The 13461-nt window shown below is 41.4% G+C and overlaps 1 protein-coding gene across 1 annotated transcript in view; it reads right to left on the bottom strand.

Annotated features, from left to right (window-relative positions):
- kcnk2a (potassium channel, subfamily K, member 2a) overlaps positions 1 to 13461 on the bottom strand; it is a 177296-nt gene that overhangs the window by 58010 nt on the left and 105825 nt on the right. Inside the window, exons 3-4 of the mRNA XM_078557608.1 lie at positions 6532 to 6649; positions 1449 to 1609 (exon numbers count right to left, since the gene is read on the bottom strand). Coding sequence (XP_078413734.1) covers positions 1449 to 1609; positions 6532 to 6649 — 279 coding nt within the window. The remainder of the gene's footprint in view (positions 1 to 1448; positions 1610 to 6531; positions 6650 to 13461) is intronic.

Here is a 13461-nt window from a genome sequence, read left to right as displayed (position 1 = left end):
ATGATTTTAGAACATGGGCAATTATTGCCTTAGCTTTGGGACGATCTGGCTCGGCACTTGCAATACATGGCAGAAAAACATAGGAGTTCTCTGGCTACAGATGTAGGATTGTCAGGCAACATTTGAAAAGCATACATTCAGCCTTGCAACTAGTGATCATTTCAGGGCCTTCTGCAGCACAGCCCATCATAACAGAGGCTCTTATGACAGCAGTGATGGTTGCTCTACAGGCCTTATTAGGCAGCAATATCAGCTCATTGTTGCAATGAGATCTGGGTACCCAGGCACAATGACATGGACATCAGAAGTGGAAGCTAGCCTGCCAATAAGTGGTGCTTCTAACTTTCCAAATGGTAATACTTCACAGCAGCTTGAAAGTAGCCAGGGGCAGACAGGCTCCACAAGCAGATGGGCAGTGGCTCCAAACAGGACCACTTTGATTCCATGCTGTCAAAGTCAAAAGATACATTGATATTAAGAGCCTCTCAGTAACGCTTAGCTGACAGTCAACTCACTGGTTCTTGCCATGGGGACAGCAGTGGGAAGATGTACTAGATTAGTTAAGGGAGCTTAACTTGCATCCATTAGTAGCTGGCCATGCCCCATAAAAGTAATCTCCTTGAGTACCCTGAGATAAATGCCATCTATCTTTCAAATGTAATATTTGAGCCCTTTAGCCTATCTAGCACTCCCATCTCATTTGTATTGAAACCATTAATTATATTTAGGTTGTCTCTACTCAGGGAGGGCAAGCTGATCATGTCTTGTATTTATAAGAAGGATTAATCATTTGGAATGTTATCCACCCTCTGTTACAGCCCTGTTAGCATGTTTTATGGTTTTCACCTCTTTTTATTTTGCCCTCCTCCTGTTAAGGTACTGAAAGAATTTTTTACAGTTTATTTTTCATCTGCAGATATGTTTTATTTCCAGGTTTCTCTTTGCCATTCTGAGCACTATTATAACATGTTTCTACATGTTCCTTAGCGATCCCAGCGAACCATTTCACCCCTCTCCCTGCAGAATCTCTGTAGGACTTGTTCTCCTTTTTATTTCATTCATTTATTTTAATTAATTTGTTAATTCATCTGAGATCATACACAAAACTCCTGTATACAATATGCAAGCAAAATATACAACTGTACAAATATGTAAACTTGTGTAAAATTCTTAAGATTTTTTAAACTGTTAATAGTTCTATCATATTCCAGTGTTAAAGAATATTGCAATCTTAAAATGCTCCTGTTTATTTTAATAGCCTTGTTAAAAAGTCAATGAAATTCTGATTGTCATTATTTTAATAAATATAATTCTACGACACTATTTAAGCTACGTGGGTTTTAAATATCACCTGGGGGAATTTAGCACTCAAAAAGTTAATATAGATTCTAACATTTTAGTTCACAGTTTTGCATTCATTTATTATGAAATATATTTATGTAACTTACAAGGAATACATCTTCCACTTTGGCGATTCCTTTTCCAAATATGGTTCCCAACTGGTCACCAACACCAGCAAGTAAAAACCCAAAGAGTGGAATTCCTAACAAAGCATAAATAATGCAGAATACTTTTCCACCTACAGTAGTTGGAGAAATTTTTCCAAAACCTAGGAGAAAATAAGATCAAACTGAATTAGAGTTATGTTATCAAAGCTTCTTACAGTTGTAATAAGTCTTACAGTGGATTTAAGGATAGCAGTACAGCATTTTGTACCTCAGCAGACAAGCATGAAAGCATGCAACATATTTACATAGGAGAAATACATTTTATATTTCAACAAATATATTCCCTTGAAATGTAATAGTTATTATACTGGAGCAAGAATAGGAACATAGGAAATAGGAGCAATAGGCCATTTGGCGTCTCAAACCTGCTCCACCATTCAACTAGACTATGGCTAATCTACCACAACACCACTTCCCCACACTATCCCCACATCCCTTGATGTCTTTAACATCAATAAATTTATTGATCTCTGTCTTGAACATACTCAATGACTGAGCCTCCACAGCCCTCTGGGGTACGATATTCCAAAGGTTTACCACCCTCTGAGTAAGAAATGACTCCTCATCTCAGTCCTAAATGGCCTATCTCTTATTCTGAGACTTTGTTCCCTGGTTCTAGACACCCCACCAGGGGAAACAACTTTCCTGCATCAAGCCATGTAAGAATTTTATATGTTTTAGTGAGATCACCTCTCATTCCTCTAAATTATAGAGAATATAGGCCAGGCTCCTCAATCTCTCCTCATAGGACAATCCTGGCATCCTAGGGATTTGTCTGGTGAATCTTCGTTGCACTCCCTCTATGGCAAGTGTCTCCCATCTTAGGTAAGGAGACCAAAATTGCACACAATACTCCAGATGAGACCTCATACAATTGCACCAAAACTTCTTTCTCCTATACTCAAATTCTCTTGCAATAAAGACTAACATACCATATGCCTTCCTAATTGCTTTCTGCATCTGCATGTTTGCTTTCAGTGACTCATAAACAAGGACACCCAGGATTCTTTAGACATCAACACTTCCAATCTCTCACCATTTAAGAAATACTCTGCATTTCTGTTTTCCCTACCAAAGTGGTTAACTTTACATTTTTCCACATTATATTCTATCTGCCATGTTCTTGACACTTACTTAGCCTGTCTAAATCCCCTTGAAGCCTCTTTGCATTCCTCCTCACAACTCACATTCCCATCTAGTCCTGCATCATCAGCAAACATGGAAATATTACATTTGGTCCCCACATCCAAATCAATGATATAGATTGCGAACAGCTCGGGCCCAAGCCCTGATCCTTGTGGTACCCCACTCGTCACAGCCTGCTAAACCTGAGAATGACCCATTTATTCCTATTCTTTGAGCGGAATCTTATGGCCCTGCCCGCCTGCAGGATTTTCCAGTCCCGCCAAAGTCAATGAAATTTTGAATGGCTTGCTGCGTTTTACTTCCCCACCCCTGCCACAATGGGAATGTAAAATTCCACCCTTTGTTTTCTGTCCATTAACCAATTCTAAATCCATGCCAATATATTACCCCAATCCCATATTCACAGGTTGAAAACACTAGTGTCATTACACATCATTTATCAATCAACAATGTTAAATTCTCAATGAAGATTTTTTCTTATTCAACTTCTTTCTTTTGCTGTTTTTATTGTTGCTATTTTTCACTTCTCCTCCCCTCTTGTTGGTATGAAATTATACATGCACCAGGAAACTTCCAATTGTTCCCCCATGTGACAATTCTTCACATGAGCCTAAACAGAGTGTCAGCAGGATATTCAACTCTGGATGGCATTTCAGCCAAGCCCAATATTTTCTTCACTGAGGCCCATGTAAACATACTTTCCAGCAGGGGATATTAGGCAATGACCAGAAAAAGGTTCCCTAAATTATTTTACTTTTTGTAGCATGAACCAATATTGTTGCTATTGCTACCCCAGCTGAAATCAGTTCATTTAGCATAAATGAGGAATTAAATCTGAAATTACAGTCTGCATGGCTTTGCATACTACATGACGCATTTATCTATTATCTTTTTTAAATTTAGTCCTTCATGGGATGCCCTGGCAAGGCCAGCATTTGTTGCCCCTCCCTAATTGCCCTTGAACCGAATAGCTTGCTAAGCCATTTCAGAGGGCAGTTAAGTGTCAACCACATTGCTGTGAATCTGGAATCACATGTAGGCCAGACCACGTACGAACAGATTTCCTTCCCTAAAGGACATTAGTGAACCAGATGGGTTTTCACAACAATCAACCATAGTTTGTCATGGGGCAGAATTTTCCCCCCCCGTTGAGAGGGGGAGTTCAAGAGCAGGGGCATGCAGGCGTGCCTCCAATTGGCGCCCCTGATTGGGGGCGCACTGCCTTTTTATGTGGGCGGACCAATTAAGGCCTGCCCAGCATGACGTCCGCCAGGAAGCACTATGCACTCCCTGTGCAGGTGTGGGGGGGGAATTCCCTCAGCTGAGAGCGCGCTCTTTCACGCATGTGTGCGAAAGAGTGCACTCATCTTCCTGAGGCTAAGTGCTACCTCAGGGCGATCAGTGCCAAATTTAAAAATGGTAAATGTCGAAAAGTAAAATTTCCCTGACACGTCCCCTCATGTGACACTGTCACATGAGTTGGGACATGTCCATCACTTTTAATTAAACTTTTATTAAATTTTTAAAAACCTACATGAAACCTCATCCCACCTGTGGATGAGGTTTCATGCTTTTTCTGAAGCCCACCAGGGCTCCCGGCCTGCCCGCCAACCTTAAGGTTGGACGGGCAGGTCCTTTAACTAGTTCAATTAGTTTTTAAATGGCCTCAATTGGCCGTTGACAGGTCGGCGGGCGCACAGCTGATTCGGCTTGCCCCCCACCCCCGCCCCGACCTGAAAATTGAAATGACGCGGGGTGACTTCAGGAGTTCCACCCAACGTCATCCCGTGTCATTTTACGCCCTCCCGCTTGCTGACCTCAATATCCTGCCCATGGTCCCCATTACCGAGAATAGCTGTCAATTCCAGATTTTATTAATTGAATTCAAATTCCACCAGTTGCCATGGTGGGATTTGAACCCATGTTCCCAGAGCATTCGCCACACCACACTCTCTTACTCTCTCATGCACACTGTTACATAGTTTGGTGGATCCCCCCTCTCTTTATTTTAGCTTTGTTAATGGCTAGGTTTGGCAGTTTAGACTGACTGAACTTTTCCAGCCATGAAAGGTGAGAGGCTAGAATGAATAATTGGGCCAAAGGAGGGAGAAAAGCAAAGGTGATGAGGTGAAAGTTGGGGTGTGGACGAGGGGAGAATGAGCAACAGAAGTGATGGGGAAAAAGGGAGAGAGGTAGGGAAGGAGGGATGCTGATATGAAGGTTTCCTTCCAAATAAACACTGATGAATAAGATTGTGCATCCACAAACTGTTAGACTGTGAGGTGGGAGGCACCTTAGTACCATCTAGGAATGGTACTATCTGCAAAAATGTTACTTGGTGGGCCATTTAGGGGCCGAGGCAGACCATCAGACCAGGGTCACAGGGCTGAAGAGCAGCAATCTCAGAAGTTAAGTTGTAGCTGACAGACAGAGCATTAGGGGGAGATGGCCCCAGAACCGGAACATGCAGCAGGAATATTGGGAGTGTTGGAGGGCAACATTGAGAGGAGGTTTGGCTGAGCATAAACAAAATGTTAAGCTGGCTTTTGAGCAATTAAGTCAGGGTTCAGGAAGATTATCAGGCTGAATAGTAGCAGAACCATCAGGTAAAGTGCACAGAGATTTGGACAAAGGCATTCGTCCAATGTTCAGAAGTGCTGATAGGGCTATTGGGAGAGATATAGAGCAGCCATTGGGGAGAGGCTCCGTAGGAATATCATCTTGAAATGTGGCAGATGTCGCAGCTGATGCTCTTGAGGATAAATGGACCCAGGATTGCGACAGCCATCAGGAAAATGTGGTAGAGTTTTCAGAGCGATCAGGGTCAACCGAACTGTGGCCACAGGGGCAGGTGGTCAGTTGGGCTGAATAGATGCAGGGCCATGAATCAGCAATGTGAAACAGCAAAATTAGGTAAGTGTGGAATTCAACATTTCATACTTCAAAAGGTATTTTAGTGTGTGGATGGTTAGCAAAGCCAGGGACAAAGTAACGTTTGCTCACCTTTACCAAGATATCCACCATTCTGCAACAAGTGTTTTGGTACAGTCCCATCCGGTGGCAAAAATTAGGAATTGCAGTAAAAGTTCAAATGAACGATTAAACAGCAGTAACTCCTACAAATTAATTCCTTCTCCAGTTTTCCACTCAAGCACCTTACAAGTTCATTCTATTTCATTTCCTGTGTTTGTAATTGTCTTTTTCCTACCCCTCATTCTGATCCTTTTTAAATACTATGGAGCTGTGATCTCTTCCAGTTCTGATGATGTCCTTTCCTGAAATGTTACCTTGCCTGTCATCTCCACCTATATTAATGTGTTTCCATTGAATTCAATGGAAATTAAAATCAGAAGAGACGTATTGCAGGCAGCTGATCCAATATCGCCCATTTTCTACGATTGCCCAAAATTAACGTTTTTGATATGTAATAGGTTAGGAGATGAACTATGGTATAAAAACAATACTACAAAAAATTTACTAAACTATATAGTTTTACACTACCTGAAATGATCAGAGAATTTCTGTAATAGAAAACAATCTACTACACGCTATATAAAATGTAACTGAAAAATACAAGGCATATCCTATATATCGTTACAGTGTAGTTGTATTTACTACCACAAATAAAAAAAAGTTAACCACATATCTTATATTGCATTGTTAATAGTGTCAATTCCGCTTTGTATTGAAAGGGCAACGGGGCCATTTTGTCAAATGGCTCATCTCAATTTGGACAAATCGTTATCAACAAGTTTGTGGATTTTGCTAAAGCTGCAATGTGCTAATCACAGGAGTCTCACGATGCACATCCTTCAAAATTAATAAAGTGAATATATATCATGAATAATGGATGCAAGATTTATTATAAACTCCTTACCTATGGTAGTTATAATGGTGCCAGCAAAGAAGAAGGAACTGCCCAAGTCCCAGTGGCTGGTTTGATTGGTAGAATTCCCTGCAGGATTAACACCTGCATTTACAGCTTCCATCAGATGCTGTCAGTTTGAAAAGTATACATCAGTAAGCTTCCAAAATCATTAATCAAACATCAGCAAGACATACATAATAAAGCATTAGTTTATTGACATAACTGGACACTGAGTAAGAACACCACCATCTTGTTTGAAGAACATTTTTATTGTTTGTATTATACATGGTTTTTTTGATGGCTTTTATCTCTCCCGCACATGGTTGCCCACAATCTTAGGCATTGAGTGGAACCTGAGATTTAGTCTGACAGATGGGATTAAAGTCTTCTCCCTTTTGGGCGGCTGTTACAAGTTCGTAGTGAAAAGGTTTGGGAAAGCTTATTTTCAATTTCCGCGCCACAAAAGTACCAATTTATCATTTACCACAGGTTAACTTGGCAATTTTATTTGGAGTCAATAGGATAGATAGATGCCTGAGATCTGGAAAAGTCATGTTGCTGTGAACACAGGCACTCTTAAACTGTTTTAATATGAGGAAAGCTGCCAACTTCCAACAGGTTGCACACAGATAGCACAATACCAAAGATAAAATTGTCTAGTGACTCGTGACTAAGAAAACAGAGTTTTCAAATTGGGCCTCATTACTTTCTAAGGGTGCATTCACATTAGAACTGTCTAGGTACATTAAAATAGCAGTCCAAACGCAGAGTGAAACCTGACACTGGAGTCATACTTCACTTGGCTGGAGCGTCAGGTCAGTCCTTATTACTGCAGTTATACTACACAAGTTTAGTGCCCATTAAAAGTCACTTCACACCAATATCAAAAGCATAAAATAAATGCATCCTAAGAAAAAATGACAAGGTCATTCTTCTACATTGTCATATATCACCCTCATGCATGCAGAGCCACAGGAAAAGGACATTACGAAAAGTCATTTTCTATTTCAGAGGCCATGTGAAAAGCTTACAATGCTCTCCATACCTTTAACAAATAATGCACTTCCACCCATATCACTAATCATTTTCATCTTTATTTAAACTCTGTATTTACTTTCATCTCACTGGCTTAAATTCTCACAGATGCTGTAAAGATAGCTATTTAGAGGGCAGTTCTGTACCCACTTTGTCTTGATTTCCCATCTTCCACAACAAAGAGTTCCAATTTATACATGATTATTTTTATTCACATGGTCAAATTGTTCAAATTATTGCAAATATGAATTTCAGATGACTATTTCATTGATTAGAAGAAGAAATGCTTGGGACAATGTTAGATAAGAAGAATTGGGTAATGGAAATGTGCACAGAACAGATTTATTTATGTATTTATTTTTAAAAATCTCATGATTTTAATGTTACAATGTACACTCTATGCAGTTTCCTTTAATCTGGGCCAAGAGAACAAGAGATAGCTGATTTTGAGACTGAGGGCTTTCTCTGAATAGGGTCTTTAACTATTACTTGCATGCCTTGAAAAAATCACAATCACACAATGACTAAACCAAGCTGTATTGTGATGCCAGTAATCTCATAATGTTTTTCTCAGTAAATCTTGTTCTTTTTCTCTTTCCCCTAGGTCCTTCTCAGCCTACAGAAGAACACCAGAGGAGGAGAATTCTTCTAACGAGGAACCATCATGCGCTGTATCATTCCCAAGCAGCAGCTCAGAGAATGACATGTCTGTTGGCTTAGAAAATGAGTTAGAGGGGTCTGCACAAGGCAGTGCACCCAGCACTAGTGCACAGAGCCAGGAATAGCCCAGAAGACAGCTTACCAGAGGACGAGGTTTTCTCCCAGCTCTGGTGAGGACATAGATGAAGACTTCAAAGTCCCAGCTAAAACAACAATGCCAGCTGGCATTTATGTAACATTTCTACAAAAAAAACACCTAACGGAGCTTCACAGGAACATCAGCAAACAAAATTGACATTGACCCCCAAAAACTGGCTGCATGTTTCAATTTTGTTTAATATAGAATGAAAAGAATGGTGAAGTGGTAGCAAGGACTGTGAATATTGAGCTGCTTTTTGTCACATTTTAAGTAAAGAGAAGTTATCGAGAGCATTGTGCTATCAACTTCTCACTGGCCTCTATAGCTATTATGTGTTGCCATCCTTCTTGTGGTTGTCCCTCATCTTCATCCAATTCGTAGTCCGACGATGACTCTTCTTGTTACTGTGCCTCCACCAACTCCAGTTCTCACTGCATTGCCACATTTTGCAGAATGGTGCATCCCATTTGATTGAGCTATATTGTAGAGAGCCCCCAGAATGATCAAAATGCCAAAGGTACACTCTATCATGTTCCTGGTGGTCCCAAGACACCTACTGGTGTTGCTCAGGTATGGTGCAGTCTATGATGCCATGGATAAGATAGAAGCCGACCAATGCTAGATATCCAAGAGTACTCTAATTCCAACTGTTAGGGCTGAATTTTCACCATGATGGCAGGCAGGCCAGGAAAATAGAAGGGGGCCACATCATAAGTTCCTCAACTTATTCCTGCCACCAGGGAACTTTCTCAGGACAGTGTACTTCAGGAACCTGGCCTTTCCGTTCTGAGCAACGTGGAATTGTTATGTAGGCTTAAATAAAATTGCATGATTGTCACATTGTTATTTAATGTTCATATCAAATTGTAATAAATGCATGTTGTGATGGAATCCTGGGTGATATTACACAGGTCCCCATGGCTGCTTGAAATTAATTAATGACATAAAGATTGAGTGCCATGGTAACTTTTAACACTGCAGGTGGAGTTTCCCCTGCAGATTGACTGCAAGTTTCCTTGTAGAAGATTGAAAACTTTCAGCAAACAGAACCTCCTCATGCAGAGCTCTTCACTAAAGTCTTCTGAACGGTCTGTAAATTCTTTATCTTTAATGCTTTAATTTTACATTTTTATCACATTTCTACTTCAGTCACGCCAACTCACACCTACAACACATTAACAACAATAATAATTGTTTATAAAGTTTAAAAAGCTATAGCCAAAGATTCTGAGCAACAATCTGATGGTACATGATAGATTATAACACATTTAGAAGTGTCTTTGTTCTTGCAATTTTTTATAGCAATTCAGTTTAGTTCTTTTCCTCCATTTAATATTTCTACTTTGGGGCTCAAAATTGGTAGTTCTGCTTTTCGGGTACGATGTGCCCATTCATTTTGAAGTGGGCAACACCTAAACTTGGCGTACCCACCACACCTGATTGATCATAACATTTACCTGAGTAGCAGCAGCAGCAGCACTGCCTCTCTGTCCTCCACGCTGCCTGGGCTTTGCAGGGGGCCCCATCAATGTTGTTTGCAGACCATGTGGTGCAGCCAGCCTGAGCCACTTAAAGAGTCACTTCTTTTTAAAGGGAGGGTGCACACCTGACCTGAAGACTGCTGAAAAATCAACTTGCAAGAATGCAGAAATCACAATGGCACAGCGCACAAGGGAGCACACTAATCAGTTCAGTGACATCATCTTGGAGGCTCTGGTAAACAAGATGAACTCCAGGAGGGACATTATGTTTTCCTGGGCGAGCAGGAAACCCTCAGGCAGCAGCCTGAAAAGGAAATGAGAGCACGTTGCCAGGGAGGTTAATGTCCACAGTCTGGCTCCCAGGACATGGTTGCAATGCCAGGAAAAGTATCATGACTTTACAATGGGTGGTCAAGATGAGAGAAAGCATTCTCACATTGCATCTGATACCCATTACGCCACCAACCTCTCACTCTGAATACACCACATCCCCATTTCTCACCCGGCAACACTCCCTGGCAGGCAGGATTCTGACAATCACACACTGCAACATATGCCTTCCAGGTGTTGCCAGCCTCACACCCACCTCTCACTGGCTCCACAGACCGCCAGCTATTAAGCTCCCAGCCAGCTATCAAACACAGTGCAACAAAATCACTGATAGTCTGCCCTCTTTCTTGAAGGAAAAAATTAGCACACAACAACAAAGGAGATTCAGAGAACTGAAGAGGGAGGGAGTTCCAAGTCTCCATCTTGAGTCCCCTGGAGGAGTTGGCACTCAAAGGTTATGGGGCCCGGGGTGACACAGCCCATGGCATATGGAGCTGCTAGGCCGCAGGAAAACACTGATGATGATGTAACACCAAGATGCTTGGGGCATTAGCAGGCCTGCCAGAAAGTCTCCTGTCACCATGTAGGGTAATAGAGGAATCCAGTTACAAAGTGGAAAAGGACATCATGCAAAGCTTGGAGCCTATCCTTTCCACTGTGAAGGTGACAGAATTCACATGATGGAGAGTCTGGTGGCCAATGCCTCAGCTTCCACTGGAGCTCTGACAGAATCCTCCTGATGTTATGCTGCTGTAATGGAAGCTCAGATAGAAATCAAGATGAGATCCATGCTTGCTGCCATGCAGGCTCAAACTGCTGCGATTGTGGGCGTGGATCTCAGTGCGCAAAGAGGCATTCAGGCTCTCGCAGCAGTCCAGCACTCTGTCCTTCAACAGTGGGAGTGGCTGTGAAGGACATACCGGCCATTCTCTCTTAGAATGACAGTATTTGTGCTTCCACTATGTCACTCATCCAGTGCCCTTGCTGTTGCCCCTCAGTCAGACAGCCCAGGCTGCTGTCGTCCATGCTGAGGTGGTGCAGTTCAAAACCAAGCCTCAAGGCCTAGAGCTGCTCAAGGGTGTCCTGCATGGACATCTGCAGCCTTCCCCAGTGAAGGTCAGGAGCATTCACCAGCCATGCTGCAGCTACTGGGATAGCAGCTCAATACAGCTCTAGGTCAGGCAAGGGCATCAGCAAGATAGGCGCTAAGGGAATGCACAAGGGTGAATAGTTCACTATTATTTGTATAATTGGATGTGTCATCCTATAAAGATATTTTGTGAGGGTTTTGGATAGTGGTTTTTATGTTCAATATTGGCCAAGGGAAACATTGTATCAGGGAGTGAGAATTAGATGTGATGGTGGCTCCATTTGGGTTAGGGAAGTTGCTGAAGTTGAAGTAGAGTCCTTCAATTCACTCACTCATTGTCTGTCCACTTATACAGGATCCAGATGCTTTTTCTTCACCTCTTCTTTTCCTCTTGCCCTTCTCACTAAACTACCCCCCTCTGCCTCCTTCATTCCATTTCCTGATCATGTTACAGACCAGGAGGCACTGCAACAACTGTCACCATAGCTGGATCAGGTATTCTTATACACTGGATCTTGTAGACCCACTCTATAATTAGCACAGTTCCCATTTGATCTTTGTGGGGGGATCCCTGGACTAGACATACATGGTCCAAGTTTCCAATCCTGGCATTGCATCAGTCATTTAAGCTGTGTGACTTCAGGATATCTCCATTCAAGGTCTTCCAGCGCATCCAGGGGATAAACCTTCATGCGTCTGTCAATCCAGCAACACCACACTAGCTGCACAGGAAGCGGCAAGTAACACAGTTCCAGACTGGGAAGCAGTGGGAAGTCTCTGTTGCTCTGCCTGAGCTAATGCTATGCAAACTAATTTTAGCTCCTAAATTTAATTTAGTCTGTGTTCTGAATCTTCAAATCAATATAGCCACAATTAGTAAAGAATTGGTTTGAAAGGAAATATATTTTAGATGATCCAAGAATGCCACTTGAACTCATTTATAAATGAGTTTTATAATACTTTTATAATATATTATAATATATATAATATAGTATACTTTTTATAATACTCAGTTCAATATAAATGATAAAGGGAGATTTGATACTGGTGTTCAAAATAACAAAGAATATGTAAAATTATTTCCATTAGATAAGTTGAAGAAGCTATGGTCTGGATTATCGGTATATATGTATTTTTTTTGGCTTGGTGGTAGCACTCTCATCTGAGTTATATAATAATGACAGAAAGGAAAAGACCCTCCAGTCCATCCAGCCTGCCCCATATGTTATAGAGTCATAAAGTCATAGAGATCTATGGCACAGAAAAATGCCCTTTGGCCCATCATGTCTACACCAATCAACAAGTACCTAACTATCCTAATCCCATTTTCCAGCACTAGGCCCATAGCCTTGGATGCCATGGCATCGCAAGTGCACATCCAAATACTTCTTAAATGTTATGAGGGTTTCTGCCTCTACCACCCTTTCAGGCAGTGAGCTCCAGAACCCCACCACCCTCTGGGTGAAAAATTTCTTCCTCACAACCCCTCTAAACCTCCTGCCCCTTACCTTAAATCTATGCCCCCTGGTTATTGATCCCTCCACCAAGGGGAAAAGTTCCTTCCTGTCTACCCTATCTATGCCCCTCATAATCATGTTAGAAGGTCATGGTTTCAAGTTCTATTCCAAAGACTTGAACATATAATCTAGGTTTATACTCCAGTACAGTGCTGAGGGAGTGCTACACTGTCAGAAGTACAGTCTTTTGGATGAGATGTTAAACCGAGGTCCTGCCTGCTCTTGGGTGGATGTAAAAATTACTGTGGCTCTATTCAAAGAGCAGATTAGTCCTGACCGATATCTCAATCAACACCACTAAAAATGACTATCTGGTATTTATCTCATTGCTGATTGTGGGGCTTAGCTATGGCAAATTTGCTGCTATATTTCCCCACATTATAACAGTGATTACACCTCAAAATGTATATTACTGGCTGTAAAGCACTTTGAGACATCCAGCACCTTGGGAAGTTTTAGATGTTAATGTTAAAGGCGCCATATAAATACAAGTTGATGCTGTTGCTGTTAACATCAAGAAATATGCTATATTAAATCAAGCTCTTTCTTTGTTATACTCAGGGAGATAAGAGGAAACATTTTCATACAAAACATTACCATAATGTGGGATGCTTAGTCATAAGTGTGATTAGTGCTAAATCAATTACAACATTCAAAAAGGTTCTGGATAATTACTCAAAGTAGAAA

Source organism: Cetorhinus maximus, chromosome 14 (genome assembly GCF_964194155.1).
Source record: "Cetorhinus maximus chromosome 14, sCetMax3.hap1.1, whole genome shotgun sequence".
Taxonomy (NCBI): domain Eukaryota; kingdom Metazoa; phylum Chordata; class Chondrichthyes; order Lamniformes; family Cetorhinidae; genus Cetorhinus; species Cetorhinus maximus.
The sequence above is the reverse complement of the archived record's forward strand: the minus strand, read 5'-3'. Positions and strand labels throughout refer to the sequence as shown.